This window comes from Nomia melanderi, chromosome 10 (assembly GCF_051020985.1).
Source record: "Nomia melanderi isolate GNS246 chromosome 10, iyNomMela1, whole genome shotgun sequence".
Lineage (NCBI taxonomy): Eukaryota > Metazoa > Arthropoda > Insecta > Hymenoptera > Halictidae > Nomia > Nomia melanderi.
Window position 1 is genome coordinate 9,587,166 of NC_135008.1, and position 16,225 is coordinate 9,603,390.

Below are 16,225 nucleotides of genomic sequence, written 5' to 3' on the forward strand. Positions count from 1 at the left end.
TGCTGCTCTCGAATTGTTCACAAAATTCCATATGCCGTTAAGCGTCTGTTTGCTACCTGTCTTATTAAAGTTGCATAAAACGTGAAACTGAGTAATTGGAATGGCACGTGTAAAAGACATTCTCCATCTTAGAGATCACTCTCAGCAGAGGATGAGTAATAGGAACTACAATATTCGAACGAGAAACGTCTCGTGCTAAATACCTAACTTGACAGTTGCCATTTATGTTTCTTATCGATGGTACTACCAATTTGTTAAATGAAACGTTCACTGATGTTCGATTCCTATTGTAAGCTTCCATTTCATCTTGGTTTACATTTTCTATAGTCTATTATAGAATCGAATTGTCAGACATATGCATTGTGAATAAATAATGTTCCTTCTTTCGCAATATTACCACTTAAACAATTAACCATTACACTCAAAGATACAAGTAACAGCATCACGAATGTTTACTTTCCAAATCACAAAAAAATATTAATGCTAATTTTATGCATTGTATTAGTAGTTTTATTATTTGTTAAATAAAATGAAGAACTATTTCTAAGATCAGTAAAGTTTAAAGTCGTCAATGTTTTTATTTTATATGTTTTAGATATTCTATAATCATTATTGGTTTAGTACTATAAAAATATATTATTGCAATATAATAATATAACAAATAATTTGAATGATAAAAAACACTTACATTAAATTGTATTTAATTGTAAGACTTTATTTATATTTTCACACAAGTAAATACAGATTCATAATGTTGCTGTATTGTAACTTGAATTTGCAATTATTAAAGTACTACGAGTGGTATTTTATTTTAGACGATGTCTCCGCTGTGTGTAGCCAAATCCTAGCAATAAATTGTACGATCATTAAGTTGGATAATAGTCTTTGAGTGACCTGGTTCCATCGTTGCTGAGTTAATCGCCGAATATTCTTTGTCCTGGCAAAGCAACCGCTGCTTCGTGACCACCATGAAGAGCACATATACTACACAAGGCTAGAGAAATTGACTTTCTTCCACGACTGATGGCTATTTAGGCGGCTTATTCTGCTCGCGTAGTATCCTCCCACCTTTTTAGTCAGATCTCACTCCTACGGCAAGGGAATATGTCCATCCCCTGTCTCTTGTCCCATGATATCTTAACGGTCACAACCTAAACAGATGATGTGAAAATTTTCGAAAACATAACAGTACCAGTTCTAATAATAATTAATGTGGTTTTAATATAATGCAAACTAATGATGTAGAACTTTTCGAAAACATAACAGTATTAGATCTAGTAATAATTAATGTTGTTTTAATATTGTAATAATTTTGAGGTTTGTATCAGAGGTGCAGTAGGACAGAGACAGTAAAATTGCTATAGGAAAATAAAGAGTACGCTTATTGAGATATGATTTAAAATACAAGATCTATTCTACGCGATGGTCCGGCTGTGACTGAGTGCAGCCAGCGATGGGACACTTAATTTATGGTCCACCAACGGGTCACGTACTTTAAGCACTTCTCAAAGAAAACAGTCCTGTGTCGCGCCAGGCGCTCGAACCGAATCTCCTATTACAAATTTGGAGAGATCGCCTTCTAGCACGACAAATATAATGCAAACCGATGATGTGGAACTTTTCGAAAACATAACAGTATTAGGTCTAGTATTAATTAATGTAATTTGAATATAATGCAATTTTGAAGTTGATGATAATCAAAACCGCAGAACTTGAAAACATTTCATGTATAGAGTAAGCGTGAAGTTAATAATGTCAATTATGTTATAAATTAATTTCTACTCATATTTGTCTCATTTTTACAAATATGTTTAAGTATATGTGGTTCTTAATGAAAATTGATATGTAAAGATATGAATAAAAATCTACAGTATTTATTTTATCCTTGGAAAATATCTGGACAATGGATTTTTCTTGATGGTATGATTTTTATATAAATTATTCAGTTAATATGCAATAAAGGACATAATTTTATCAAAGAACAAACAAATTTAACATAATCTTTTTAAGAAGTTTTTCGAACACGCATGATGTACGATAAGAAATTTCTTTATTTAATTCCCTAATAATAAAAATAATAGTGGTACTCAAAGCATTCGGTTCATCTTGTATATCGTAAAAGAATGGAACGATATGAACTTAATTGGATTTACGTGCAACGCAGTGACGTTTCGCAATAAAACTGTGAGAAAATCGAGAAATACAGTCGAATCGGAAAAGTGAATTAACGCTGCTACGAAATTATTTCAAAGAGATTTGTTCAGAAACGCGATTGTAGTTTCGATTTGAATGTATAAAAAAATCAATAAAAGTCCAAACATATATACCTCGTTTTCTTTAACACTATTTGTAACGACAAATAGAAATTTATCATTTTTAATAGTAATTTACTTTCTAATGCAACAATACATAAAATAATTTTCTAATATCGATTCATAGCATTCGAAACATCCTTTACGTAAATATTTTACAATTTAAACTGTGCACTGCATTTTATATGATGATATTAAATAGACATTTTTATCAAAATTGGACACATTTTATTTAAAATAACAAATATTGACTTAAAATAATGATTTATTTTAAGTACTTAATCATTTTTACCTTACAAATAGTTTAAATAAATTATTTTCAAATTATTCACTATTTGAATTTTTACTTCCCTTTGTTCGCTCAAATAAAACAATAAATAATTTGACGTAAGAAGTTATTGAAATATTTGATTAAATAACAAGGTAAAAGGAAGAATTATTTCATTCGAATTCTAAATAACAAAATAATTTAATTGTTCAAATTAACTAACATACGATAATTTCTAATAACATGTAACCAGATAAGGTATTATTCTAATGATTATTTTTCGAATAGTTCATATAAATAATGTCCAATTTTATAAAATGGAAAACGAAGTAATTTTACTAGTTCATAATTTAGTAGTATATTGTCGTTGTTGTTTCGTCCGAATTTATTCCATCAAGATATATGTTCACGTACAACAGAATAGTGGCACTTCATTCAGTCGAATGAAATCGATCATTTGCGAAACCAAGCACTTATATAGTAAGAATAAATAAAGTTGAAACTTCTATTCAGTGCAAACAAACTGATTTAGAGTTTGCAGAACGCTGCTGAGAATGGACTCTCTAGGCTCTCATTGCACAGGGTTTTGACTGAATTCCTTCGAGGATCCTCTTGTCTCTACTTAAAATGCCCTAGAAGTAATTTACCTGAAAAGTGTATTTCCATGTACTTCGTAAAATCATTAAGATTTCGCTTTGAGACTGTAAAATATATTTGTATTTTTAAAGGATATTATTGTGTCCGATGAAGTGTATCAGATATTGTGCAAACTGCAAATAAAATTTTGCAATAGAAATTTGAAAATGCTACATCAAGTATATAACATGTATAGTATTACTAATGTTACGATGATATCGAAAACCGAGAGAAAATCTTTATACTTCATCACAAAACTTGAAAGCTCTTTAACAGAGTTCTTACTTGCAGAGATAATTTTTAAGTGGTTTTTAATATGTGCTTGAATTACAAATTTATGAACTCAGAAACATGTAGAAAAATTAGTATAGAAATATTGTCTGTTCGAATAGAAGTTATTGCGTGTTAATTATAATTAATGAAATATGAAAATAAAGATAATCTTAATCTTCATGATTCGCATGATATAATATTATACATATTATTCAAATATAATTTTTTCATTTTATCGAAAGTTGAGAAAATACCTACAATAACTAGGTGCTTGTTATATGTATAAATGAATATATGTTGTAAGAAAAAATCTCATAAATCATTTTGACCCGTCTGGAACTGCGATATTTTATAAATCGATCTTTGTTCGAGTTAGAAAGTCATTTTATTAAAAAAACATGTGCAATATCACGTCCGTGGTATCGTACGAATGATATCTTACCGCAGGGTGACTCGTCTGTGGTGTCGCGTCGTATAGATGATATTTTGTCACGAGGGTATCTCGTTTATGGTCGTGAAGCTGTTAATATATATCATTTTCAACGTACGTTAGGAGATTTGTCACTGTAAGGACGCTCATGATCTAAAGTGTCACAATGGTAATATAAGAGAATAATGCTGGGCAAAATAATATAGAAATACTTGATATATATTTTATTATATTCCATGCACAAAAAGAGAAAATATAGTCACTTAAAAAATGTCATGAGCTAGCGTATTTTCCCAGAAAAAACATCCCACGAGAGAACGTGCTCAGATCACGTCTCGATAATTCGTTACACTCAGCCTTTTTGAAGTAAAATACATAATATGTATGCAAATACTTAAAACCCCTAAGTGCCTCGTGAAAAGAAGAAACGCAGGATTGCACAGAATTTCTTTATCACGCTTAGGAATAGATTTTTATTAACGAAAAGAACAACGAAACTGTTGCACTCTTGATACAAACGTCATCTAATTTCTTTAACAACTTGGAAAAGGTAAAAAGAAACAGCGTTTATGAGAAATGCTTCAAAATATTATTTACATCGTTTATATTCCTTAAACAATCACTTAAAAGTGGTTTTTCAATAAAACTGCACATAGAAAGAATATTTAAAAATAGTAAAGAGTAAGTGTTTCTTAACAACGAGAAAGAAAAGAAAGTTCTATGAAGAACATGAGAAAAATGAATCAGAAAGAAGTTGTCTTCACTTTATTGGAAAAACTGTTACATTAACTATATTAATTCTACCGTAACATGTTAATCAATAACGCCAGCAAGAATATTTATTCACTAAAATCAAGCTCCACAGGGAAAGTTAGCATCTGTTTCTTCCAATCATTTCGAAATTTCATATGAAAGTTGGGTTTTCTAGCGTCGGACATGTCAATAATTCAAACCGTGAAATTTTCAAAGGAAAAATTCTCGTACGGCACGGGGAGCAAGAAACCTTTTCCCCCAGCAGTAGTTACGAGCTTAATATTAGCCACTTGAATATGGATTTATAGGATACTCGAATACTTCGAAACTCCTGGAACTATCGCAAAGTTTCATCCCTGACGCAACCTGCATCTGCATCGAGTGGCTATCCGTATGGCAAGCATCGAGTGCGATTATCTTCGAACGAGACCCTCGTCTTCGCTGTAACGTTGACCGTCTATGGTCCAGCGGAATATTCTTGGGGCGCGTCCTTTCAGATGACTTTGAAGCATCGAATTTGTGGCTTCGCCGGCGATTTAGCTCAGATTGCGTAATACTGAAGAGGTACTGGCTGATTGCAGTCAGTCATCTCTACTCGATTTCACAAGAGGTTTACCATTCGGTGCCTTCCTGTCGCGCCTCATACTCGGCCATGAAAATGAATCACTAACCCAGTTGAAGCATAAGCGTACACATGCGTGACGATTAAAATACAGGCGGTGCTAAGTCTAGTGTGAATATTTCGAACTGAATCCAATTATTACTATATTTTATGTTATTCGATTGATGTGATATATGAGCCGCTTATTTATTACTGAAATTTTTTTAAAACTTTTTGCTCAAAGCCTTTGATTGCCTCTTAAAGTTTTGTAATTGCATTTTTAATTGCTTGCAACGCCATACATCGAGTGCACCTAACTATTGCTTCTTTCGAAGGTACTCTTTCCCTGCTTGTTGCATTGATGACGTATATATGATACAAGAGAGTTGGCCCTAAATATACTCTAAATCTATTGTGTCTTTGGATTCTTTGTTCACTTGTTACAGACCTCTTGGAAACAACCGAAAGCACTACCACCACCTTATACCTTTCCTTAGCAGCAGTCTTGAACTTTCCTTTGAAGTTCAACAAAAATTCTTCGAAATAGTTCAAGAGCAATTAGGCTGTCTGAAAGTGTACATTATAACGTTAATTTGAGTAGAGCTCATTTTATATTTGAAAATTTAGTAACAAATTATACGTTCAGCTTATATTACCCAAAATTGTGTTTCGACATATTAAATAATTTATACAATACTTACGGACTTCAGGAAGAACTAATATATTTCGTATAAAAGTGAACTGAAATTTTACAATAAACTTTTTCGCATATAGCTTTACTTGCATGAAAATTGAATTAAACGTCATTCAATTTATATTGCATCTAATTGTCTGAACTGTCCAATGTAAGCATCCAATTGTCCAATTTCGTTAAATCTAATTGCCTTATTTGTTTCTTTTTACAAAAAGTATAAATTACATGCTTAGTATTTTTGGCACGTTATCACAGAAGGATAATGAATGATATAAAGAAAACAGAGGAGAACAATCTCCCATATTTGTTGACAAGTTAAGGGGCAGCCTTAGAATGACGATTGGCTGGATGATAAATGATCCGAGGCACGGAGCCCCATTCTCAGTTAATACCGAAGAATATCGGGCGTGGAGGGCTGCAATGAGAAAAGCTTGGCCAATGATCTCCGAGGAACTCTAACTGTCGTTAGCGGAACGTTCGTCGAACAATCGATCGCACCAATCGTGACACCTTATTAGGGGTGCCAATTGTTCCAAATGAGAAAAAGGAACGTGTTTATTGACATTCTTAAATATTTTGTTCTTGATACATTTCTACACGCAACTTACGAATTCAGTTAATCTGTGTAAAAATTCTTTCTCACTCTTCAATTTAAAGATCTTCCGGTTTCTTAAAATAAAAGAAGAAAGATTCTTAGCAATACATTTATTAAGCTTATGGTTTTTAATTTATATTCAGTGACTGAACTACTGAATGATAGAACTACAAGTGATACAATCACATTTACTATTTTACAATAATTTCGTATTTAGAAACCAATTTTGCATTATTTGATAATGGGGAGATAAAAAACGTAAGGATAAATTAGGATTAATATTAGATATAATTATGCTCTTCTGAATGACAATGGAACACTTTGTGGATGGACTGCTTCCAAATCTTTACGTCACATCATCATTCGCATTGATCGTTGCGTGGACAAGATAACGAATTCACGAAGTATCCTACGAGAGTCAATAAAACAGGAACTTTCAGCATTTCATATTATTCTTACCTCCACGCGTGCAAAGTTTCAAAAGTAAGGGAACTTCGTGAAGCAAGAGATTCAATAAATATACGTGGAAGGTTTTATAAAGAGTTATGTTCTACCCTGTCGTGGAATATTTTTATAGATACTCAGGGAAATTATAATTCCAGTATATTCCACGCTGATGAATCTTAAACGCTTTTTATTACATTAACTCGTTTTACTTTTTAATGTGGTATTTATATAACAATGCATAAATAAATATTACAAATAAGTAACGTGAAAGACAATAAAATGCTTCCGAATAAAATATCGAATGCATAGTTCAATTAAATTTAATTTAGTGTAGCGATTCATGTTAAACAAACTTTCGGATGCGAAGGGTTAATAGAACTGCTAGACATAGAGAAATATGTGCTACAGCGTCAGCGTTAACGTGTTAACAGGGAAATTGCCTGCAACCCAGTAATACTCAAGTTTCTTGCGAATGCTTTAGTTTATAAATGTCCAAAATGCATCAGTGGTAAACCAGTTAGATTATGCAAGGCAAATGGTAAGATTGAGGGTCTTCACCTAATCGGAATATCGTCAAAGTGTCAGCAGTGAACATCAAATTTCAACTGTTAGTTTCAAGCTTCGAGTTCCGGAGTTTGGATTTTGGTGAGCCGTGGTTACAACGCGGAGAATATCGTGTTGTATTTTCTATGCAACCTTCGGGCTGCAACGAAACGCCAGGTTAAAGTTTCAAGTCCCTTGGTTCGTTTGTGCGTTGCAGATAGATGTTCGCGTAATTAGAGCATGTCAATATTTTACAATGTCCGACATTGTGCACGTTTTCCTCCCATTCTCAACCTAATTATTTGCTCTGTTTTTAACGTTTTCGCCCTTTTGTCATTTCTCCTTTGTTATTGTGCATTACGAATCACATACTTCGTAATTATGCTTACACTGCATGGTTGCATGGTGCAACATATATATGTGTGATAATTGTCTTCGCGAACGAATCATCTTCATTGATACAAGGACGTAATGAATTGAGAAATCATTTCCATATACTGTTAATACGAAAACATAACGTTGATCAAGTAATTAGTTAAAAGCGTATCTAGGTTTACGTGGGAAAGTCATTTGTTGTTGAAACAAGGCGAAGAATAATTATTATGAGAGAACAACAAGGAAGATTGGTAACAGATCTGACTGTATTTACTGTTTGAGATTTCAAATTATTGGTGATGAATATTTTAAATCCATAGGATCGTTTTTAATTAATTCAGCTTTGAATTCGTTAAGTATTTTCTTGCGACGACACGTACTTGAAATACTGAATGTATTATATTATACTGTGTACTATAAAATTGCTTGTTAAACTTAATTGCTTGCACTTGAGGAAAACAAACGTAGCAAAGAGAAATGATCGTTAATTGCGATTTAAGCTGGTACTTCAGTTGCGGAAATGTATATTCGTGTACATACTTCAATAAATGTTTCTCCCTGTATCTTCTATTGTACAATAATGTAGAAAATTATCTTCGGAAAGCTTCATTTAAATGTAAAAATTATAACATACAAAATTATTAAGAATAACGTTATTAAATCTTCGAAGTATATAAAAAGACTTCCACCATTACATTTAATAATAAAATATTAATATTCATCAAATCTGAACATTCACTTTCTTCATTAAGGCCTTCAAAAGACGCAATTAGACTATCCAATTCGTTAACACTATTTCACCTAAACTACTTATATACAGTACTACCTCGATTAACTAAGTCACTAATTTATCGTGATCTAGATTGTTCAGACTCTTGGTTATACACAAACTCAACAATACAATTCCCAGATTACATCTTAGAATACATACCATCAAATTCTGAGAATATATGTACATTGCAGAAATTTTTTTCGAATCACTGTTTATCTAGACTATTAATCGCCTAATTAATCAATTAATTACACCGAATAATCGAAGTTCTACCGTATTACGAAGATAACATAACGTTACGACAGATGATTCGTTCGCAGTTGAAAGAATTAAAATAGTTCTGCAACTTCTTGACTGACACTCTGATCGAATGTACTCGCTCCTCTGGAACAGAGATGTCAATGTACTTCTTCCGACTGCACAACCTGCGCCGTCAGGCGGAGGAGGTACGAAAAAAGCGGCAGAAAGGAAGAACGAATCAGGGTGGCCAACGTGGGACCAATTGTTCGGACCAATCGCAACCAACAGCCGGATCAATGCACTGCTGCAACAGGGTCCATCGGGGCCCTAGTAGGCTCTTCGAGCGTGCTCCTTTGCAACCGAGTGATTCGCTCGATGAGATCGCCTTCCAAATACCCAGGTAACATTCCTCTATTGCATGCATACACCTCCATTTATGCGGTACTTCTTTACGTAAGCTGCTTTTTTACACGGTAAATTATTGGATCGACGCAAGTTTTGATGTTCTTTTATGAGATACGGAAAGAAGAATTCTCAACTGTTCGCTGACTGAACCAAAACTAAGTAAAAACGAAGAAAGAAGTGCCCTTTATAGATGTAATGATTTGAAATATTTTGAAAACAGATGATGTTTATATGTTATTCATATGTTATTAATATTCCGCGTAAATGGAGGGATGGGTGTATACTTATTCAATAACCAAATAAAGATCAATATGACTCTCCCAGGGTTGTTATATTGACCGCATACTATAATCGCCATGTTTTTCCACGTTTTACATTGTGAATGTCAAGAACTTTTCAATGAGACACGAGTAGATCATGGATGTTTATGCAAATTTATAAACAGTAGAACCTTTAAAACGATAGTTTCCGTTACATTGTTAATGTCTGCAATAATAATTCGTAGCGAAAGGGTTGAGGGAACATTAATATTTCCAGACAGTATAGTTCCATGCAATATTTTCATTTCGTTTATGTTTTCTTTCTATATATCAATGATTAAAATATGATGAAATTGTAACTGGGTTAAAACATATAGTTAGTCATTTAATTATCTGAAATAAAAGCAACCTGGAAATAATTAAAACTCTTTATCCACGTAATACGAAATAGTTGCTACTTTGGAAGCAACTTTCAGATAATATCGAAACGCAGGTAAGGATTATGATAAAAAGAAAGAGATACGTGTTAGAACAGCAAGGAATGTAATTTTGTGAGATGAACAAGTTCATCAGCTTCTTCATTTTATCAAGTACCCTGTAATTTATGTACTAGCAGTTTGGAGTAAGATAGCTTCGAAATTACGAAATCGAAGTTATACAATTTTTATATTTTTATTTATATATTTATATTATATCTTATTTTTCCTGTCATTCATGTATATATATATATAATTATTAATTTAAAATTATATAATATTTATATACTTAATTTAAAAAATATATATACCACATGACACACTTATTCATTTGAAAACAGAGATGTATCAGTGGTTTTTCAATCACAGCGGATTTGAAGAAATACGAAACCGTGTCAATGTTTGTTTGCTCGAACCACTTCGACCAGGAATGCGAAGAATGCTTCCAGTTTCACATCACCATTCAACATCAAAGGTTCCAAACGCTTAAGTTTCATTTATCCTCATATTCTAGTGTACATTCTTTACTTTCACTATACGCGAAATTTTAATAAAAGTCCCATTTATAGCTAACTCACGGAATGTAAAATCAACACTCGTGAACGTAGTAACTTGGTGCAACACACGTGGACATTTGCCAACGGCGTAATAACGTGCGTGTGCATGTGATACTGCAGAGAGTCATGAATAACATACAAGTGTACTGTATAATACATATTAATTCACATAGTATGTACATATACGAGCGTGTAAATAATTCTCAACCCTTTAGGAACAATATCGGTGGAAAATATCAACTCTGATACTTTTCTTATTATTTAATAAGAATGAAATAATTCTTATTTAATTGTCAAGCAGACAATACGAACCATTAAAGGCCTGTCTAAAATCTTCCTTCCAATTAATTTTCGGAATTCCTGTTTTGAATTGATCGTTGACAGTGACAATGAATAAAATATTAATTTGATATTCTGAATTTCCATTAGAATTGTTTTCCTGCAAACATGTGATATCAATATCTTTTCAACCCGTACAATCTTTCTTGTTACAAATTTTATTGCACCATCAAAATTTATTTACGTATGCGACTCTTGATTGTGTAATTAAAAAAGGTACTGAAGACAACGTATTTCAGAAGATAATGGTATATTAATATGCATAGAAGTATTAACATTTGAGTGTATAAGTGATTGCGTGTCCGATTTCCCTTATGGACCTTCCTTTCGCGAATACATTAACCAGTGATTTTCATATAGATGGATGGATTCTTGAATCTGTAATTCGAAGTTTATTAAACGAAGTTTACAATGGAAAGTTTTACACTCTTGTAGGTAAATAAAAATTTGAATTTTCACCCCTTTACATTGAATTTCAAATACCTATTTTAATAACCATTTTTATAATAATATTTTTTTTAAGTTTATAATAAAGTTTTACAGTAAGATATTCAAAATTTTATTCAGTTCATTAGTAAAGCAATTTAGGATTGCACTTAAGATAATGGCATATCATCCGTAAGTAAAAATTCAAAGCCTCTAATCAAAGTTTCAGCTAATAATTACAGTTAATGTATTAAACACTTCAAAAAAATTGTTTGCAGCAATATAATTTTAAATGAATCCCAATCGAATACGTTGTGGCGGTCTGCCAGCCACCAGCGACGATCTTTCATCGATCGTCAATTGTCTCCAGCGTGGAACTCAAAAAGCGGGTAAAAGGACGGGTCCACGCTGGACGACTCACAATCAGCGTAAATCTAAACGTCGCGCAACTCACAAATAAAACATTTTTGCTGCATTTTTACCTCCACCACAACGTAAACGTATTAAATCAAATACATTAATACACACCACAGAATATAAAAACTGAAACTTCCTTTCCCAATATTTAGTTCTCGTTAGAAGTACGAAAAGAATTTTCAAAACTCATAAGATTCTATAATATTTGCCAAAAAGAATGATCTAGTCACATACAGTTTCTGAGATAATGAAATCAGAAATAATAAAATCCTACAAAGAAATATCGTAAATGCCTCTAATTCCTTTCTTCCGCCTCTAACATTCATAACGGCTATCATGAATCGTCCAATGATCAGATACAAACAGCAAGATTAAGCCTGTGTAAATTATGTATCAAGCATGCAGACTAATGGTTTACGCAAAGACATTCTAATGCCTGTTATCAAGCACACTTAAGCGAAGCATAACACTCGAGACAAGTTGTTCCCCTTCATTCATCAGATAATGTCTCCCATCTCCTAATAGAAACGTCATCTCCCTCCGATAAATTATGCCTGTTGCTTTCTTCCCTCGAACGTCTTGCTCCGCGAAAGACGACGCGACAGCCATGCAATTTTCAAGCTCCCATTTTTACGGACGCTTTCAGCTTACTTACGAACAGGATTTTATCCCCTGTCTCAACGTTCACGTAAGATGAAAAGTTTAAAGGTGTGAAGGGTCAGAGGTCAAGATGGGACAACTTAAAATGGCGGTCTGCTTCACACTGGAACCCTTAGATGGCGAAACGGCTTCCCCGAAATGAATGCAGGCTTCATTAATTCTCGAGTGTAAACGCGCGTCGCAATCGTTGCAAGGATTCGTTCCTCAGAATTTTTCCAAAAGACGTTTTCATTTTAAGATTAATTGTGTGCGCACAAAACTTGGGAACGCGATCTTTGAAGTGTATTGTCGTCAGCCTTTTAATAGTGGGGAGACTGAGAGATAATATCTTCTCTTAACCCCTTGAGACTTGATTTTTCTGCTAAATTAAGTTGGCTAACCTAACAACAGGAAGTGTTCTTCAATGTACCACCAGTAATAACATGTATTTTGAATAAAATTGTGGTAGTATATTAGTTTTCTGATAGAGATACACTTAATGCAAGGGTGCTGACATGCAATCATTTATACGATTGCCCGTTTTTTGATGGAATATCGACACTTTTGCATCTAATATAAAGAATAATCTTACATCTACTAAGTGGCATAACTATTCTATTTAAATATTTCATGTATTCATAAATTATAAAAAACGTAATACTTACACTCTTGGTATATTATAATGTATAATGTGAAGGTAGTTTGGAGGAGTTAATAGCTGGTACCTCATATTGAATAAATTATGTATATTTTATATTGTATGAATAATGTTTATTTTTATACATCATTACAAAGTAAACATGATACTTCAAAATTTTGTGAACTTACTATCAAAATATTGAAACAAACCGAAGACGATTTCTTGAAGTCACTCTAAAACTTTCTTGTAGTAACCTACAGAAGTTTAATGTGTTTAACTTTACTTCTAATTAGTTTAATACTTGATGCATCGATAGAACTCACTAATGAGCTCCACATATTTATCAAGTATACGGAACCTTCTGGAACTTTTGTATAAATGTTATAATTATATTTAAAAAATGGAGTCAGCGTAGCGAATAAGTTATTCATTTTAATCAAAACGAAACATTAATTATAATCTTGACAATATTGATTTATTAATATACATTTATTGAAACCTTTATTTCTTCACTTGGTATATATTGTTAACTTTTAAAGTTCATAGTTTCAGTTCATCATAAAATATTCCTGCATCCAAAATTAAATTTATTAGATAGCTTGACTAATGAATACACTAGCAAATCCAAAACGAGCAGATTCTTCTGTTTCTTCGATTCTTTCACGTTCACTATAACGATCAAATCTATTTTAAGAGACGAATTTATCGTTAGAAATAACACGTACTCAAGCATTTGCGTACTCACGTGCATTACGATTGTTCATTTGGTACGTGTCAATGTTTATTACGCACTGCAATTTGTCGTTCGCAAGTGTCCACAGCCCTGCGTACTCAGAGTGCCTTTGTTCCATTAGTAAATGTCACTGTGCAATTCACGCACTACGATTGCCCTGACCGCAAGTGTTTAATTCCACATCCTAGTAGTTTGGAGTGTTTATTAAACTTTTGAGTACGTCTAAATTAGAAAGTATAAACTAGATATTGTAAAAAAAAACAAAATTAACACCACTAGGATTATTGAATGTCACTGTTAAGCGATGATACGGAACTAGCAACATTTTATACGTTTTCGACGGAGATTATTGATAAAAACATACAGTAATTGAACAGTTGTCTATAAGAATGGCCTATGTAGAAAATGTTTCAAGAGATTGTACTTTAAGAGGGGGATTTAAAAATTAAAAACAGTCATTTGTATACGCAATTTTGCGTTTACAGTTAGTAAATAATTCTGTTACTATCGAATGATTATTTATTATTCAATTTCTCAAATTACGGCAGTGAATGATCGTTTTCATATTTTTCAAAATGGTTCTTTTAAGAAACTGTATGTCGTCGGACATGTTGTCCCTACTTCAGGAAACTGTACTCGAAATCGTGAACTGAAAGTGCTTTCAGTTGGTCGAACGCGGTCTTTTCAAGTTTGTCTACCGTTCCCAAATGACGTCCACGAAGTTGGTTTTTTCTTTTTAGTAAAGAAAATAGTCACAGTGCTAGATCGATAGAGTGAAGAGGCACCGTAAAAATACTCTTTTTGATCAGGAATTCCTTCCTGACCAAAGAGTATGGAGTTCTGGTGGAATATTCAGGAATATACCACTTCAAACAGGAAACAAATGGTTTCCTAAGTCATTCGAGGACTTTATACTCATAATTTTGGTTGATTTTTGTTATGTTTGTTTACTTTCCATTTCTTCATATTCTTGTCATTTAGTGCAGTAACCGTGAAATATCTGGGCAATAACAGCGAATTATGATCAGCTTTCTATTGTTTCTCAACTTTATAAAAATTATTTACGTCAAAAGTATTCATACTCGAGATAGAAGTTTATCTCCGTAAGCTCCTTTTAAACTTTCGAACTGTTTTACAGTTTAACAGAAAATTTTATCACATAATATTACTCGAATTTGATGCTGTTCTATATTCACGTAGCATCATTAAAGATGCAATTAAAAATCTAATTACTAGTAGAAATGACCAAAAATTTTTTCTATATGTAGAATTATGTTATAGGTCATAATCGAATCAGAAGTTGCATTTTAATCATTAATGTGGATACATGATCAGATTACATTTCGCCTAAAACGAGTGGATACCTCTTTAAAATAATTGTTGGTTTTTGCCTTCGTAATTGATAGCTGAGGCAGGAAAAGTCCGTATATTGGAACGAAGTCTAGTATTTTCTTACCTTTCTATTCGACATTCGCAATCGTTCCTTTTATTCGGCTTTTACATTATAATGGATCAAAATACGCTACACCCACTCGCAGCTCAAAAAAGCTTCCTTAATAAAGACAGTTCTTTCACTTCCCCAAAGGCGCGGAATTGCGATTAATCCTACGAGAATACTTTCAACTTCTGCGGAGTTAATGCAATTTAACTGAACGAACATAGCCGGATGTCGAAACGAAGCACCCCGCAGGGACGAAAAGTGCCAGACGCAACATAATATTCGTCCCTGTGATAAACTCAGACTTTCGGTCGAACACATAGAATAACAGGTCTCGCTGATTGCATAAAAACTTCGTGACGAGCGATTTCATTTTGTTCGCATCACTAATCATTTTCAACATTCTGTTAACTATTGTAACGACCGTTATTAAATGGAAATTATATTCCTCTGGACAATTTCTGGTAGGAGATTCCTGTTATTATGATTCAGAGCTAAAAGTCGCAAGTGCAAAGTTTCGTTTTAGGTGAAATTTATTAAACACATTGCTCGTTTTTTAATAAATAGCAATTCACATTATAAACTCATGGAAATATGGATCAAGTATTTACAAAGTACAGTGCAACAGTTTCAACGCGTTTCGTTTGTGAAGAATGATAAGGAAGTGTTGTATTGTTAGTTACAGGGAACAGTGATAATCTTAAGCTTGATGTGTCAGAATCTAAGCCTTTGCGTTGAGAACTCAAATCGCGGAGAAATGAACGTATCTCCAAATGTGTGTTCAATGCTAGGGAAAATACTATTTCAAACAGTAAATAGTAGGCAGTCTACTTTATTTTAAATTAAATTTCGAATAAAAATTATTCGTTTAACATACATGTATTTGGATATATGGTATACCCTTCATAATGTAGACATATTCTACTTTCTTATTTTTCTGTAACGAAAAATACCAC

General features: G+C 32.8%; 1 protein-coding gene across 15 annotated transcripts in view; it reads left to right on the top strand.

The window, feature by feature from the left end:
• Positions 1-16,225, top strand: part of SLO2 (slowpoke 2) — a 228,574-nt gene that overhangs the window by 96,935 nt on the left and 115,414 nt on the right. For 10 of the 15 annotated variants that reach the window (XM_031982919.2, XM_076371617.1, XM_031982926.2 and 7 more), the window contains exon 2: positions 9,093-9,339. The exons of the other annotated variants lie outside the window; for them this stretch is intronic. In XM_031982919.2, the coding sequence (XP_031838779.1) occupies positions 9,093-9,339 (247 nt within the window). The remainder of the gene's footprint in view (positions 1-9,092; positions 9,340-16,225) is intronic. 15 annotated transcript variants of the gene reach the window in all.